Below are 12,197 nucleotides of genomic sequence, written 5' to 3'. Positions count from 1 at the left end.
GTCGACATTCACTGAGTTGATAATTCGGGGATCATGGTCGGAGCAAGCTATCAGAATTCATATAAAATAATAGAAGCAGGCGATAAAAAGGAACTGGAACTTCAGAGACACAAATAAAAAAACCAGAGATCGCTTTTTGGAGCAACGATTGTATTTTATCAAGCTTTCTTATAAAACTTACAAAATTAATGCATATTTTGATTTGTTGTGATAACAATTCGACTACCATTTTATTTTGAAAGTATAATTTACAAATGAAATCAACAAATGAGCAAATAAGCGCTTCATAATATTATTTTTAAATCAGCCTTTTTTTAAATATTTCAGATTTTTTTTATCATGGTATTTGATGTTTTGGTTGGTCAACGTGGAAATTTTTTAATTGAAAAGTTTTTTTTTCGAAATTTTAAAGATTTTGTTGCAGATTATATGTTTGCTTCTTGATTTGATTTTAATGAAGCTTTTGAAGGAAGAAATGAAAACTTTTAAGTATATTTTCACTAAGTTATTTTAAATTATTTTGTGACTCAGACCTTATACCGGTTACTAATCCCTTTAAAGGTCTTCAGAACTTTTTTTTTAAGTATTTAAAACAGTTTTTTTTCATGCTTTATACAATCTCCAACCTGGTGATTATCGAATACCGTAAATTAGGGTAATATTGATATCCCGGGGTTTAATAGAAATTTATATCGGCGACCAGTACTGAAAATGTCAAGGGTCATGATGCGAAAATCGCCGACGTTTTTGTCGTCGACCACCCTAGTTTATTGAAATTTCTATACACTCAAAAACCGACGATTAGAATTAAAAAAAAAACATTTGCTAAAAATGCTGCTTAATGTAATAATTGTGGCTTTTCGGTAAAAGTAAACGCAAATATGAAATTCAATCTCCAGGGAAACAATCGGATGCTGCTGTTGTGAGTTTTTTTTTAGAATTGTCGTATTGTGTAGTTAGTTATTTTTAAGGAGTGAAATATTATTTTGAAGACATGCATCTGATGCTGCTGTCGAGCAAGTTTGTTTTATTATTTTTAAGGTTTCATTTTGAACAAGTTATTTTTTAAAATTCTCAAGGCTACCAAAAAAACGATGGATTCGATGTGATAAGTGAAGATATTTGGAAATCTTTTTTACTACTAGATAAAGAGGTGGTATTTATTTGAAATTTTTGATGGTCTTAAAAGTACATTAGAATGCAAATTTATTATCAGACAAATTAAAAACTTTATTTTCTGTTTTTCTCAATTAGTACCACAAATTTAAATGTAAGTTACATCGCAATTTTTAATTATCAAATGTATAAATTTATTCAATTATAGCTTAGAAAAATATGAAATTTTCAGCCAACTTCCCCGGTTCATTAAATGTAGCAACGGAATCTTCCCATGTTATGAGTTGAATAGCTCACCCTACAGCCAAGTCGTCAAAAAAATGTTTAAATTCAAATTCCAACTAATCCTTCTTCTTGTCGGACTCCACCTTGATGCTGTCGTGCTTCAGCGAGGTGGTCTTCATCCGCTCCAGTACTTCACTGTACGCCGGCGCTAGTGGCTTCTGCACCACATCGCGGTACTCGTACTCCTTCTCTGGGTTGAGCTGTGACCAAAACAAGCACAATTAGTAAGGTAGTTAAAGTTATGTGGCTGATTCTTACATTCAAACTGTACGACATGTCCGAATCGTAGCCCCGCAGGTCTCCGCACACGATGAACGGGATGATCGACCGGTTCACTTCGGATTCGGTTTCGCCCGCGATCTTCATCACGTCGTCCTCCATCGGGTTGATCATCTGCGGGATGTAACCCTCCGGCGGTTTGTACTGCTGGCAAACGACGAACGCCTCGATGCTGGAGTTGCGCGAGCTGGCCGGTTTCGCAATCGAGACCTTCTCGAAGAAGATTCGCAACTGCGAGTACAGCAGCGTGGTGTCGTGCCCGCGGAAGATCTTCGCTATGAACGTTCCGCCAATGGTCAGCACGTGGGTCGTGATGTTGAGGGCGGCCAGCAGCAGCTGCGACTGGATGTACTCGTCGATGTCGTGCAGCCCCGTAACATCCGGCGCCCCGTCGCAAATCACCAGCTGGGCGCGCTGGTCGTTGCCAAAGTGTTCGACGATGGCCTGGGCCGTGCTCAGTTTGGTGATGTCTCCCTGCAGTTGGGTCACACCGGGGAGCGGGGCCATTGCTTGCAAATCGACGGCGATTATCTTCACATCGTCCTTGTCCTTGTCGCGGGATTCGTACAGCTTCTTCGACAGCACCTGACTCCAGCTGCCCGGCGCGGCGCACAAATCGACGGCACGTGTAACCCCTGATGGAAGACCAAACATTCATTTTAAAAAACATAAAAAAAAACCAATCTTACCCTCAAAAATGTTAAAATTCTCGTCCAGGTGGATCAACTTGAAGGCGCTCCTGGCACGCCAACCCTCCTCTTTGGCCATCCGGTAATAGATGTCTCGTTTGTCTTTGCTTGTTTTGCCCATTTTTACTCAACTTGACTGCCAAAAATAAACTCAAAATTTAAAAAATAAAAACACAATCCTTGCTGGAATCGGCTCATGTATTTTGGGCTGCACAAACTTCTGAATCGAAATGACACGAGAATGGAACAACAACAACAGCAAGAACAAAAATGTCAACAATCAGAACGGTGATGCCAGTTTGGAAGGTTTCGTGAACCATTTTTGTTTGTAGGAATAGAAACAAAAGTGCTGTAATGGTGTAGAAGGAGGAACCGATTTGGACCGTTTTGGCCTCATTTGTTCCGTCTTGGGGTCCCATAAGACCCTAGTTAATGTTATGAAGATTAGAAAAGTACTTCAAAAGTTACGCTAAAAAACTATTTTGGCTATAGTTCAGAAGATTGTAAAAAGGGTGATTTGTGTAAGGAAACCCATCTTGTTATATATTTTTAGGAAGCTATTTTAAAGACCTTTCCAATGAGCCTAAAACATCGAAGATCTAATAACCCTAGCTTAACTTACTTGCACATAAGTGTTATTTATAAACTTTTTAGAGGCCGAATCACAGATATTTCGATAAAAATGATGTCCGGGTCCATCATGCGACCCATCGTTAGTTAGATAATTGAAAGAACCTTTCAAAAAAGACTAAAACATCAAAGATCTGATGATTCAATCAAAAGTTATGAGCACTTAAGTGTTATTTATACACTTATTAGTGGCCGGATCTCGGATATTTTGATGAAAATTATGTCCGGATGCAATATGCGATACATCGTTAGTTAGATAATGGAGCACTTCAATTCGAGCACTTTTTGCTTTTTTCTACAATGTATTCCTTATGGGAGAACTGTCATTTCTATCACTCAAATCCGGTGCTCCATTGAAAGACCTTTCAAATAAGCTTAAAACATTGAAGATCTGATAACCCTATCAAAAGTTATGAGCATTTAAATCTTAATTTTAAGACTCAATTCGACTTGTAGTCTGATCACAATTTATACCATTTTTGGCAGGTATGTTAAAGTAGCGATCCATTTGCCCAGTTCACGGAAAAAACAATTCCCGAAATCGTGAATTAAGTTTATGAATATGTGAACCAAGAAGAAATATATTCACGTTTAAAGTTCAAATGCACCATACTCATAAATAAATTCCTTCGTGGTTATCACATTCATGCACACATTTTACGATTACGGGAATTGATTTTTTTTTTCTTTGTTGTTCCAATTAGTTTATTTGGATTCCCAAAAAAATGATGCTCTGACAATCCTATAAAAAGAAATGAGTAATGAAGCTCAAATAATTTTAAATTTTTAGGGCGAATGGTGTTTTGGCTGTTTTGGTTAAATGTTATCGCTAGTCTGCGATTTTGTGACAAGTCTTTTGTCATCAATATCATTTAATTAATCTCAAATAATTGAGCTTCAAAAGGAAAATATTTGAACACATTGTTGGAATTTTGTCAATACAATCCAAAAGACAACTTTTCATCTGTCCTTAGTATTTTCAGGGAATTGTTTCTAGCTATTTAATAAGTAAAAGTTGTTCTTTCACTACATCAACCTGCATTTCAAGCTTGATTTCAAGCTATTTTTATTATTGCAATGCCCTCTCCGACAATAGTAAAAAAATAAATTATTTAATTAATTAACTGCCGAAATTAACAAATTAACGATTGTTTACGATCAAAACATCACCACCCACCTCACATCACACCTCTTTTTACATCACATTGATTTGACAGTTCGACCGACGACGTTTGACATTGCGCATGATTGTTGTTTTTGTGCTTGGTGTAAAATTTGTGTCGCCGAAAAGTCGGTCTAACGGGAGAATGCATTCTCCCGCTAATGGTTCAGACCATCAGACGCAAGGGGCAGGAAACTCCAAGTATAATTAGTCAATTTAAGTATACTTACGTTATTTTAATATACTTGTTAATATACTAACGAAATTCGAATCACGAGACCACCTTAACTTTACGCTTCTTGGCTTTGACAGTTCGGTTCGTTCGTTTGCTTGCCTGTGTTTATGTTTACGTTGAGCACGAGGCTGAGCATTAAAATTTTCATGAGGTGGCAGTTTTTTAGTTTAGTTTATCATACATTTAAAGCTGAAAATTGAATAAAAACGACATGGTTCACATGATAGAACCACCATTCGATCACCCAGCTGTAGCCAGACAGCATATCCCCTTTTTTTAAAGTCCGAAAAGGGTAATTCCTCGGCCTGTGACCTATAGGTACTAAATCGCAGCAGCTTTTTGCCTCGCGGGTTCCGGGTCAAGTTAATCGAGAATTTATTCTAGAATGTTTCCAAAACCCTTGAAGAAATTTGGCACTACCCGCCGGTTCTGTCGTTTCTTCTATTTGGCAGAAACCTCATCCGACTCGTCCAAATACGATCAAAAACTTGATCCCAAACCTCCCAGCTCCAAAAAACGGTCGCGTAAAGATCCTTCATCTTTTTTACAAATACTTTGTCCCAAAAGTAAGGTCCCCCACTTCAGTAACCCACGACGGATTCCTCCTTATAATGTACTCTAAGCTCTCCTCTCAGCAGCACCGAACTGGCCTGCCGGTCCATTGAGTGATCAATCGCTTCATGCATAATTCCGTGCAACTGGCGCAATCTTCTCCACCAAACTCATTCCCGCAACGGGTCCGCACAGTCCCCGTATCCGCGCATAATCTGCGATAATATCATTGAAAAATATCAAAGTGTAATCGCCAAAAGCCCCCTCCAAGCCAACGAAAGTCACCACTCCGGGAGAGCTTTGAAACCGGATGTAAGTTTGGCGCTGCCCTGAAGAATAAGAGGGGATTTTCGATTAATTTATTCCAGAATGATTCTCAAGCCCTGGAGGAACTATTTCTCAACTTGCCGGTTCCGTCGATTTGATGGTTAGGTTTGGCAGAAACCAAAATAAACAAAAAAAAAGTTGTGACATTTCTAGACGTCACCCCGACGTTTTTTTACAAGATGATTCATGTTAGGGTGGAAGAGCGTAAGTATACTAACATTATTTAAGTATACTTATTAATATACTTAGGTTAAGTTCTAAGAGTTTCCAGCCCCTTGATCAGACGTAGAGGCTACGATCGTGACGGAGATCACTCCGGTGAACATTCCGGAGCGAAGGCACAACTCTGACCGTGAAGGCAGCGGCGGTGACTGGTCGCTGGTCTCGGGCGGTTCAAGAGATTTTCGTGATATTCGTCAGCCGGAGATCGACATCTGGCAGAAGCCCCCGGCCAACGAGGGTGGAGGCGACGATGGTTAAAGAGGCCGATGCGAATTGGTGGACTCTGGAATGCCTGCAGTGGAAGTGGGACAGACATTGATTTTGTGCAGCTTTGAGCGGCTGGGAAGTGAACTGTTCCAACTCCGACCAGATGCGCGAGTTGAACCGTGGTTGCAACCTGGACAACATTCACTTCCTCGTGCTAGACGAGGTTGATCGTATGATGGAGTGCTAATTATAAAATTGTAAAAAAATGCTTTGAAATATAAACTAAAGTCTAGAATAACTTGTATTTATTTATCACATACGGAAAACTTAATTCACTTTCAACAGAAGTTTCTTCGCAAAAAAAAATCTTTGTGTGAAGTAAGGTGTGCCTAAGCTGAATCCCCAGCATCTGCTTGTCCCGTTCGCTCATCAGATTCGCGTTCGCGTCGTACTCCCCGGAGCGATTCAGCTTGCCACGATGGTGCTGAATCTCCTGCTGGTTCTGTTGGCAATTTAGCGGTTTTTGTGCAGCTGATGATTGCGATTATGACCCTGCTGCTGCCGTTGATGATAATGGTGCTAATTCAGCACCGGATGATTTTGCTGAACCTCCTGAACCAGTCGCTGGTCAGAATTCGTGTAGGTTCGGCGGCAGCACATTCATTGGAATTGGAGACGGAACGTTCGCCTGGATCGGCAACAAGGGAACCGTGTTCAACGGTAAAGCAAAGTTGACGGCAACTGTTGGGAAACCTCCGGTGGCGGAGGCATCAAATGCTGCGCCTTCTGTTTGTTCATATTCAGCTCGAATTATCTAAAACAAACATAAAATTAATCAAAACTCTCCCATCGTACAAAAATTTTCTCCTTATTGGCACCCCACCTATCGTCTGATGGAGCTGTTGCTGTATCGCCGGATGCTGCGGCCCGGCTTTTCCACCATGCTCGGCATCATCCACACGATCAGATTCAGCTGCAACCTCGCCTGACTCTCCTCCAACCGGACCAAATCCTCGTAGGAACAATCCTCCCAGTCGTTCAACGCGTCGTACTCCAAATGATTCGGCATAGCGCCGAGCCACTGGAAGATGCGTGTAGAGGCCTAAGAATTATGGCATCGACCTCAAATCCAAATGCATGTTTTTCGTAAAAAATCAGCGCAGCTTTTATTTCCCAAAACTGAATCAAAACACAAACACTTGACAGTTGTGCGAGCGAACGCGACACGAGGCAAATCAATGTTTTCAAAGCAGGTGTGGTACTGTCAAATATCAAATGACGCGAGGAATTTAATTCCTTAATATATTAAATGCGAAAATTAATCCATTAAGGCCAATGTCACGCCCCTCGGCCCTCTCTGAGTTACTATGTAGCGCAAGCGGCTCGAAGCAAATATCCTACATTTTTTTAAAAGGCTAACATGTAGCGTAGAAAAAATAAATTACCTTATTCGTAGTCCATGAAAATATTTATAAAAATCTTGCTTGAAAACGCAAAAAAAAAGAAAATTCGAAGAAAAACTTTAATATACAGACTTTTCAGTTTTTGCATCCAAAAAGGCAACACTGCCCCAACTGACGTTTCTCTGTTCCAGTTTGTTCCATTCGCACTGTCCAACCATGGTGTTGGTTTCATTCGCACTCCACAATAAGTGCGCACTTCATTCATTATTCTCACTCAGCTGATCATTGTTTTGATTTCTGCGAGAGTAAACTAACGGGACCGGTTGTACGCTATTGTTTTTAAAATTGTTGTTCACAATGGCCGCCACTACTACCACCACCGAGAAAACGGTTTCCTTCACAAAGGCGATGCGTGTGGCTACGCGCGAGATTCACAACGTGAGCGATGGCTTGGTGAATGCGAAATTGGCCTTCGGTAAGAAGTGGTACTTTTGTTGAATGAGCTTAATCTTAACGCGCGTTCTTTGTCTTAGCTTTGTACGATAGCGCGGTTTGGGCGGAAGGGCTGCTGGTATTCTACGAAATTTTCAAATTTCTCGAGCAGCATGTGGCGCACGACTTCCTGCCGGAAGAATTCCACCGAACGGTGCAGTTTGAGCAAGATCTGGCCTTCTACCTGGGCGCTGATTGGAAGGCCAAAAACCAGCCAAGGAAGGAAGTCTGTGATTACCTTAAGCATTTGGAACAGATCGAGCGCGAGAGTCCAAACCTGCTGGTTGCGTACGTTTACCACCTGTACATGGGCCTGCTCTCCGGAGGACAAATTCTGCAAAAACGACGAAACATTACCCGCAAGTTTAACCCATTTGCCACTGCTGGGGAGCCGAATCGGGGTGCGGCGTTGACGTCCTTTGAGGGGAGCAGCATCTTTGAGTTGAAGCAAAAGATGCGTTCCAGCATTGATAAATTTGGAGAAGGCCTGGACGAGGAAACGAGGCAGCAAATGATGGAGGAAAGTAGGAGGGTTTTCGAGCTCAACAATGGAATCATTCGGACGGTGCAAGGAGTTAATCGAGCCAACGTGAAGACATTGATTTATATTGTGCTGTTGGTGGTGATTTATTTTGCTGTGAAATATCTGATATTCTGAGAGGAAAATTCTGACTTGGAACTGAATTAGATTGTGTGATGTGGAATACATTTGTATAGGAAAAAATAGACTTTAGTAAAAATTACATTTGATATTAAAATTAAAAATAAAACAAACGTTAAAACAGGAGTTTTTCTTACAACTTTGATTGCTGCAGCAAAACTTTTCTTCAAGAATCGCAATAGTTTTTAACGTTTACAAGCAAACCCCTTATGTTTATAGACTGATACGGAGCTCGAAAGAAACAAAAAAAATCCATAGAAAAAAATGCCCAAGAAAAAAGTCACGATTTTTCTCAAGCGTTGAATATTGTTGTTAGCTCAATATGAAGTGAACCAGAGGGAAAAGCCGGACAATTATCATTAAATTGTCTGGCAGAAACATTCAAATTCAATAACATTTGAAATTTTGAAACAGGAATTTATTAAATCTGAAATCCAGACATTTTTTATTTCAATTTTAAAGTTGAGAAATTTTAAAAATCATGAATAAAATGAAAAATAGTAAAATTCTAAACTCGGAAAATGCAAAAAATCTTAAATTCAAAAGACCCAAATTTCAAAAATTTCACAGCTCTGAAACTTGAAAAAAATCAAATTTAAACAGTTTTTAAAGCAGATATTCGAAAAAATAAAACATCAAAAAAACACTCAGTCCATAAACCAAAGCCTCCATTATCCGAAGTTTGATCATCGGAAGGTTTTTATGGGACTTCGCCTAACCGATTCAGGAATATTTGTTTACTTTTAAGCCGATTTACAATGTTAAAATATGAAACAGTCGTAAAATTTTCCGATCTTTTCGAAAAAAATATTTTCAAAAATTTTAAATCGAGACTAACATATCAAAGGGGCGTAATATTGAATGTTTGCTCTTTTTGAAATGTTAGTCTTGATTTAAAATTTGTGAAAAAAAAATTCGAAAAGATCGGAAAATTTCACGAATGTTTCATATTTTAACATTGTTAATTGGACCATTAGTTGCTGAGATATCGACATTAGAAAATGGTGGGTTGTTTGGGTGAAACTTATAAAACATCAATTTTCTTATTTTTAACCCTTTGGATGGCAATATCTCAGCAACTAAGGGTCGTATCAGCAAAGTCCGAAAAAGAAAAATAAAGAAAATTTTCTCAGCATTTCAAAAATATTTTTTTCAAAAGTGGGCAAACATGGACACTATTTAAAAAAAATCAATAACTGCGACTATTTTGAAAAAAGTTACCAAAAAATGGCTATAACTTGAAAACAGTGCACTTTAACAAAATTTCACTAAAGTACTTTTTTATTGCAAATTCAATTTTACATCGAAAAATGAAATGAAAAATTTTGGCGACCAATATTTCGACTTTTTGAAAAAAATGTATTGATTCAAAAAATCTTAACTCGGTCAAAGATTTTTTGCCCATTCTGGAAATTTCTGAAAAGTTGGCATTTGATGTCCTCTAAAACATATAAAAAAATAAAAAAAATTAAAAATTGTGTTTTTTTGCAAATCAAGTTTTAGTGACAAAAAGTGAAATTAAAAATCACCAAAAAAATTTTCACCTTGTATCACCTTTTTTCAGTGAAGTCAATATCCATACCTACAACTTTGCCGAAGACACCAAATCGATCAAAAAATTCCTTCAAAAGATACAGATTTTTGAATTTTCACATATGAGCAGTTCTCTACGGAATCGGTCTTTTTTCTTTAATTTTAATTTTGTATTTTTTTATCCAGCTGAAACTTTTTTGGTGCCTTTGGTATGCCCAAAGAAGCCATTTTGCATCATTAGTTTGTCCATATAATTTTCCATACAAATTTGGCAGCTGTCCATACAAAAATGATATGTGAAAATTCAAAAATCTGTATCTTTTGAAAGAATTTTTTGATCGATTTGGTGTCTTCGGCAAAGTTGTAGGTATGGATATGGACTACACTGAAAAAAAATGATACACGGTAAAAAAAATTTGGTGATTTTTTATTTAACTTTTTGTCACTAAAACTTGATTTGCAAAAAAACACTATTTTTATTTTTTTTTATTTTTTGATATGTTTTAAAGGACATAAAATGCCAACTTTTCAGAAATTTCCAGAATGGGCAAAAAATCTTTGACTGAGTTATGATTTTTTGAATCAATACAGATTTTTTCAAAAAATCGAAATATTGGTCGCAAAAATTTTTCAACTTCATTTTTCGATGTAAAATCGAATTTGCAATCAAAAAGTACTTTAGTGATTTTTTGATAAAGTGCACCGTTTTCAAGTTATAACCAATTTTAGGTAACTTTTTTGAAAATAATCGCAGTTTTTCATTTTTTAAAATTAGTGCCCATGTTTGCCCATCTTTGAAAAAAATATTTTTGAAAAGCTGAAAAAATTCTCTATATTTTGCTTTATCGAACTTTGTCGATACGACCCATAGTTGCTGAGATATTGCCATGCAAAGGTTAAAAAACAGGAAAATTGATGTTTTCTAAGTCTCACCCAAATAACCCACCATTTTCTAATGTCGATATCTCAGCAACTATAGGTCCGATTTACAATGTTAAAACATGAAACATTCGTGAAATTTTCCGATCTTTTCGAAAAAAATATTTTCAAAAATTTAAAATCAAGACTAACATTTCAAACGGGCTAAACATTCAATATTACGCCCATTTGAAATGTTAGTCTTGATTTTAAATTTTTGAAAATATTTTTTTCGAAAAGATCGGAAAATTTCACGAATGTTTTATGTTTTAACATTGTAAATCGGACCTATAGTTGCTGAGATATCGACATTAGAAAATGGTGGGTTATTTGGGTGAGACTTAGAAAACATCAATTTTCCTGTTTTTTAACCTTTGCATGGCAATATCTCAGCAACTATGGGTCGTATCGACAAAGTTCGATAAAGCAAAATATAGAGAATTTTTTCAGCTTTTCAAAAATATTTTTTTCAAAGATGGGCAAACATGGGCACTAATTTTAAAAAATGAAAAACTGCGATTATTTTCAAAAAAGTTACCTAAAATTGGTTATAACTTGAAAACGGTGCACTTTATCAAAAAATCACTAAAGTATTTTTTGATTGCAAATTCGATTTTACATCGAAAAATGAAGTTGAAAAATTTTTGCGACCAATATTTCGTTTTTTTGAAAAAATCTGTATTGATTCAAAAAATCATAACTCGGTCAAAGATTTTTTGCCCATTCTGGAAATTTCTGAAAAGTTGGCATTTTATGTCCTCTAAAACATATCAAAAAATAAAAAAAATTAAAAATAGTGTTTTTTTGCAAATCAAGTTTTAGTGACAAAAAGTTAAATAAAAAATCACCAAATTTTTTTTACCGTGTACCATTTTTTTTCAGTGTAGTCCATATCCATACCTACAACTTTGCCGAAGACACCAAATCGATCAAAAAATTCCTTCAAAAGATACAGATTTTTGAATTTTCACATATCATTTTTGTATGGACAGCTGCCAAATTTGTATGGAAAATTATATGGACAAACTAATGATGCAAAATGGCTTCTTTGGGCATACCGAAGGCACCAAAAAAGTTTCAGCCGGATTAAAAAATACAGAAAAAATCGAATGACCGAAATCTCAGAGAATTGCTCAGCCCTTCAAAATGCGCCATAGACATCCAGGATTGGTCTGACTTTTTCTCATAGCTTTTGCGAATTACTGTTAAAAATTGATTTTTTTAAAACCTTAATATCTTTTTGCAACAGCTTCCAACACCCATACTCCCATAGGTCAAAAGATAGGTAATTTCATGCACTATAAGCCTACGGTATTAACTTTTTGGCCAATCGCAGTTTTTCTCATAGTTTTTCGATTTTTCTAGAACAAACATTTTACAACGTTAGTTTTTGCAATGTAGGCCAAGAAGACGGCACTTATCGGTCTCAATTTTGTCATATTCGGAATCCTCAGACAATTTCACCTAAGTTAGAAGTATTGGAGTT

The 12,197-nt window shown here is 37.1% G+C and overlaps 2 protein-coding genes across 2 annotated transcripts; one reads left to right on the top strand and one right to left on the bottom strand.

Moving 5' to 3' along the window:
• Positions 1 to 1,137: 1,137 nt before the first annotated feature.
• LOC120431344 (putative tRNA (cytidine(32)/guanosine(34)-2'-O)-methyltransferase 1) lies at positions 1,138 to 2,605 on the bottom strand. The gene is made up of 3 exons (XM_039596475.2): positions 2,370 to 2,605; positions 1,660 to 2,315; positions 1,138 to 1,601 (listed from the first exon to the last, which is right to left on the bottom strand). Exons 1-3 carry the CDS (start codon positions 2,488 to 2,490, stop codon positions 1,458 to 1,460), a joined length of 921 nt encoding a protein of 306 aa, XP_039452409.1. The 5' UTR covers positions 2,491 to 2,605; the 3' UTR covers positions 1,138 to 1,457.
• Positions 2,606 to 7,340: 4,735 nt separating this feature from the next.
• Positions 7,341 to 8,380, top strand: LOC120431345 (heme oxygenase 1-like). The gene is made up of 2 exons (XM_039596477.2): positions 7,341 to 7,582; positions 7,641 to 8,380. Exons 1-2 carry the CDS (start codon positions 7,465 to 7,467, stop codon positions 8,255 to 8,257), a joined length of 735 nt encoding a protein of 244 aa, XP_039452411.1. The 5' UTR covers positions 7,341 to 7,464; the 3' UTR covers positions 8,258 to 8,380.
• The last annotated feature ends 3,817 nt before the right edge of the window (positions 8,381 to 12,197 follow it).

Source organism: Culex pipiens, chromosome 3, assembly GCF_016801865.2.
Source record: "Culex pipiens pallens isolate TS chromosome 3, TS_CPP_V2, whole genome shotgun sequence".
NCBI lineage: Eukaryota > Metazoa > Arthropoda > Insecta > Diptera > Culicidae > Culex > Culex pipiens.
This window is presented reverse-complemented; position numbering and strand designations above follow the sequence as displayed.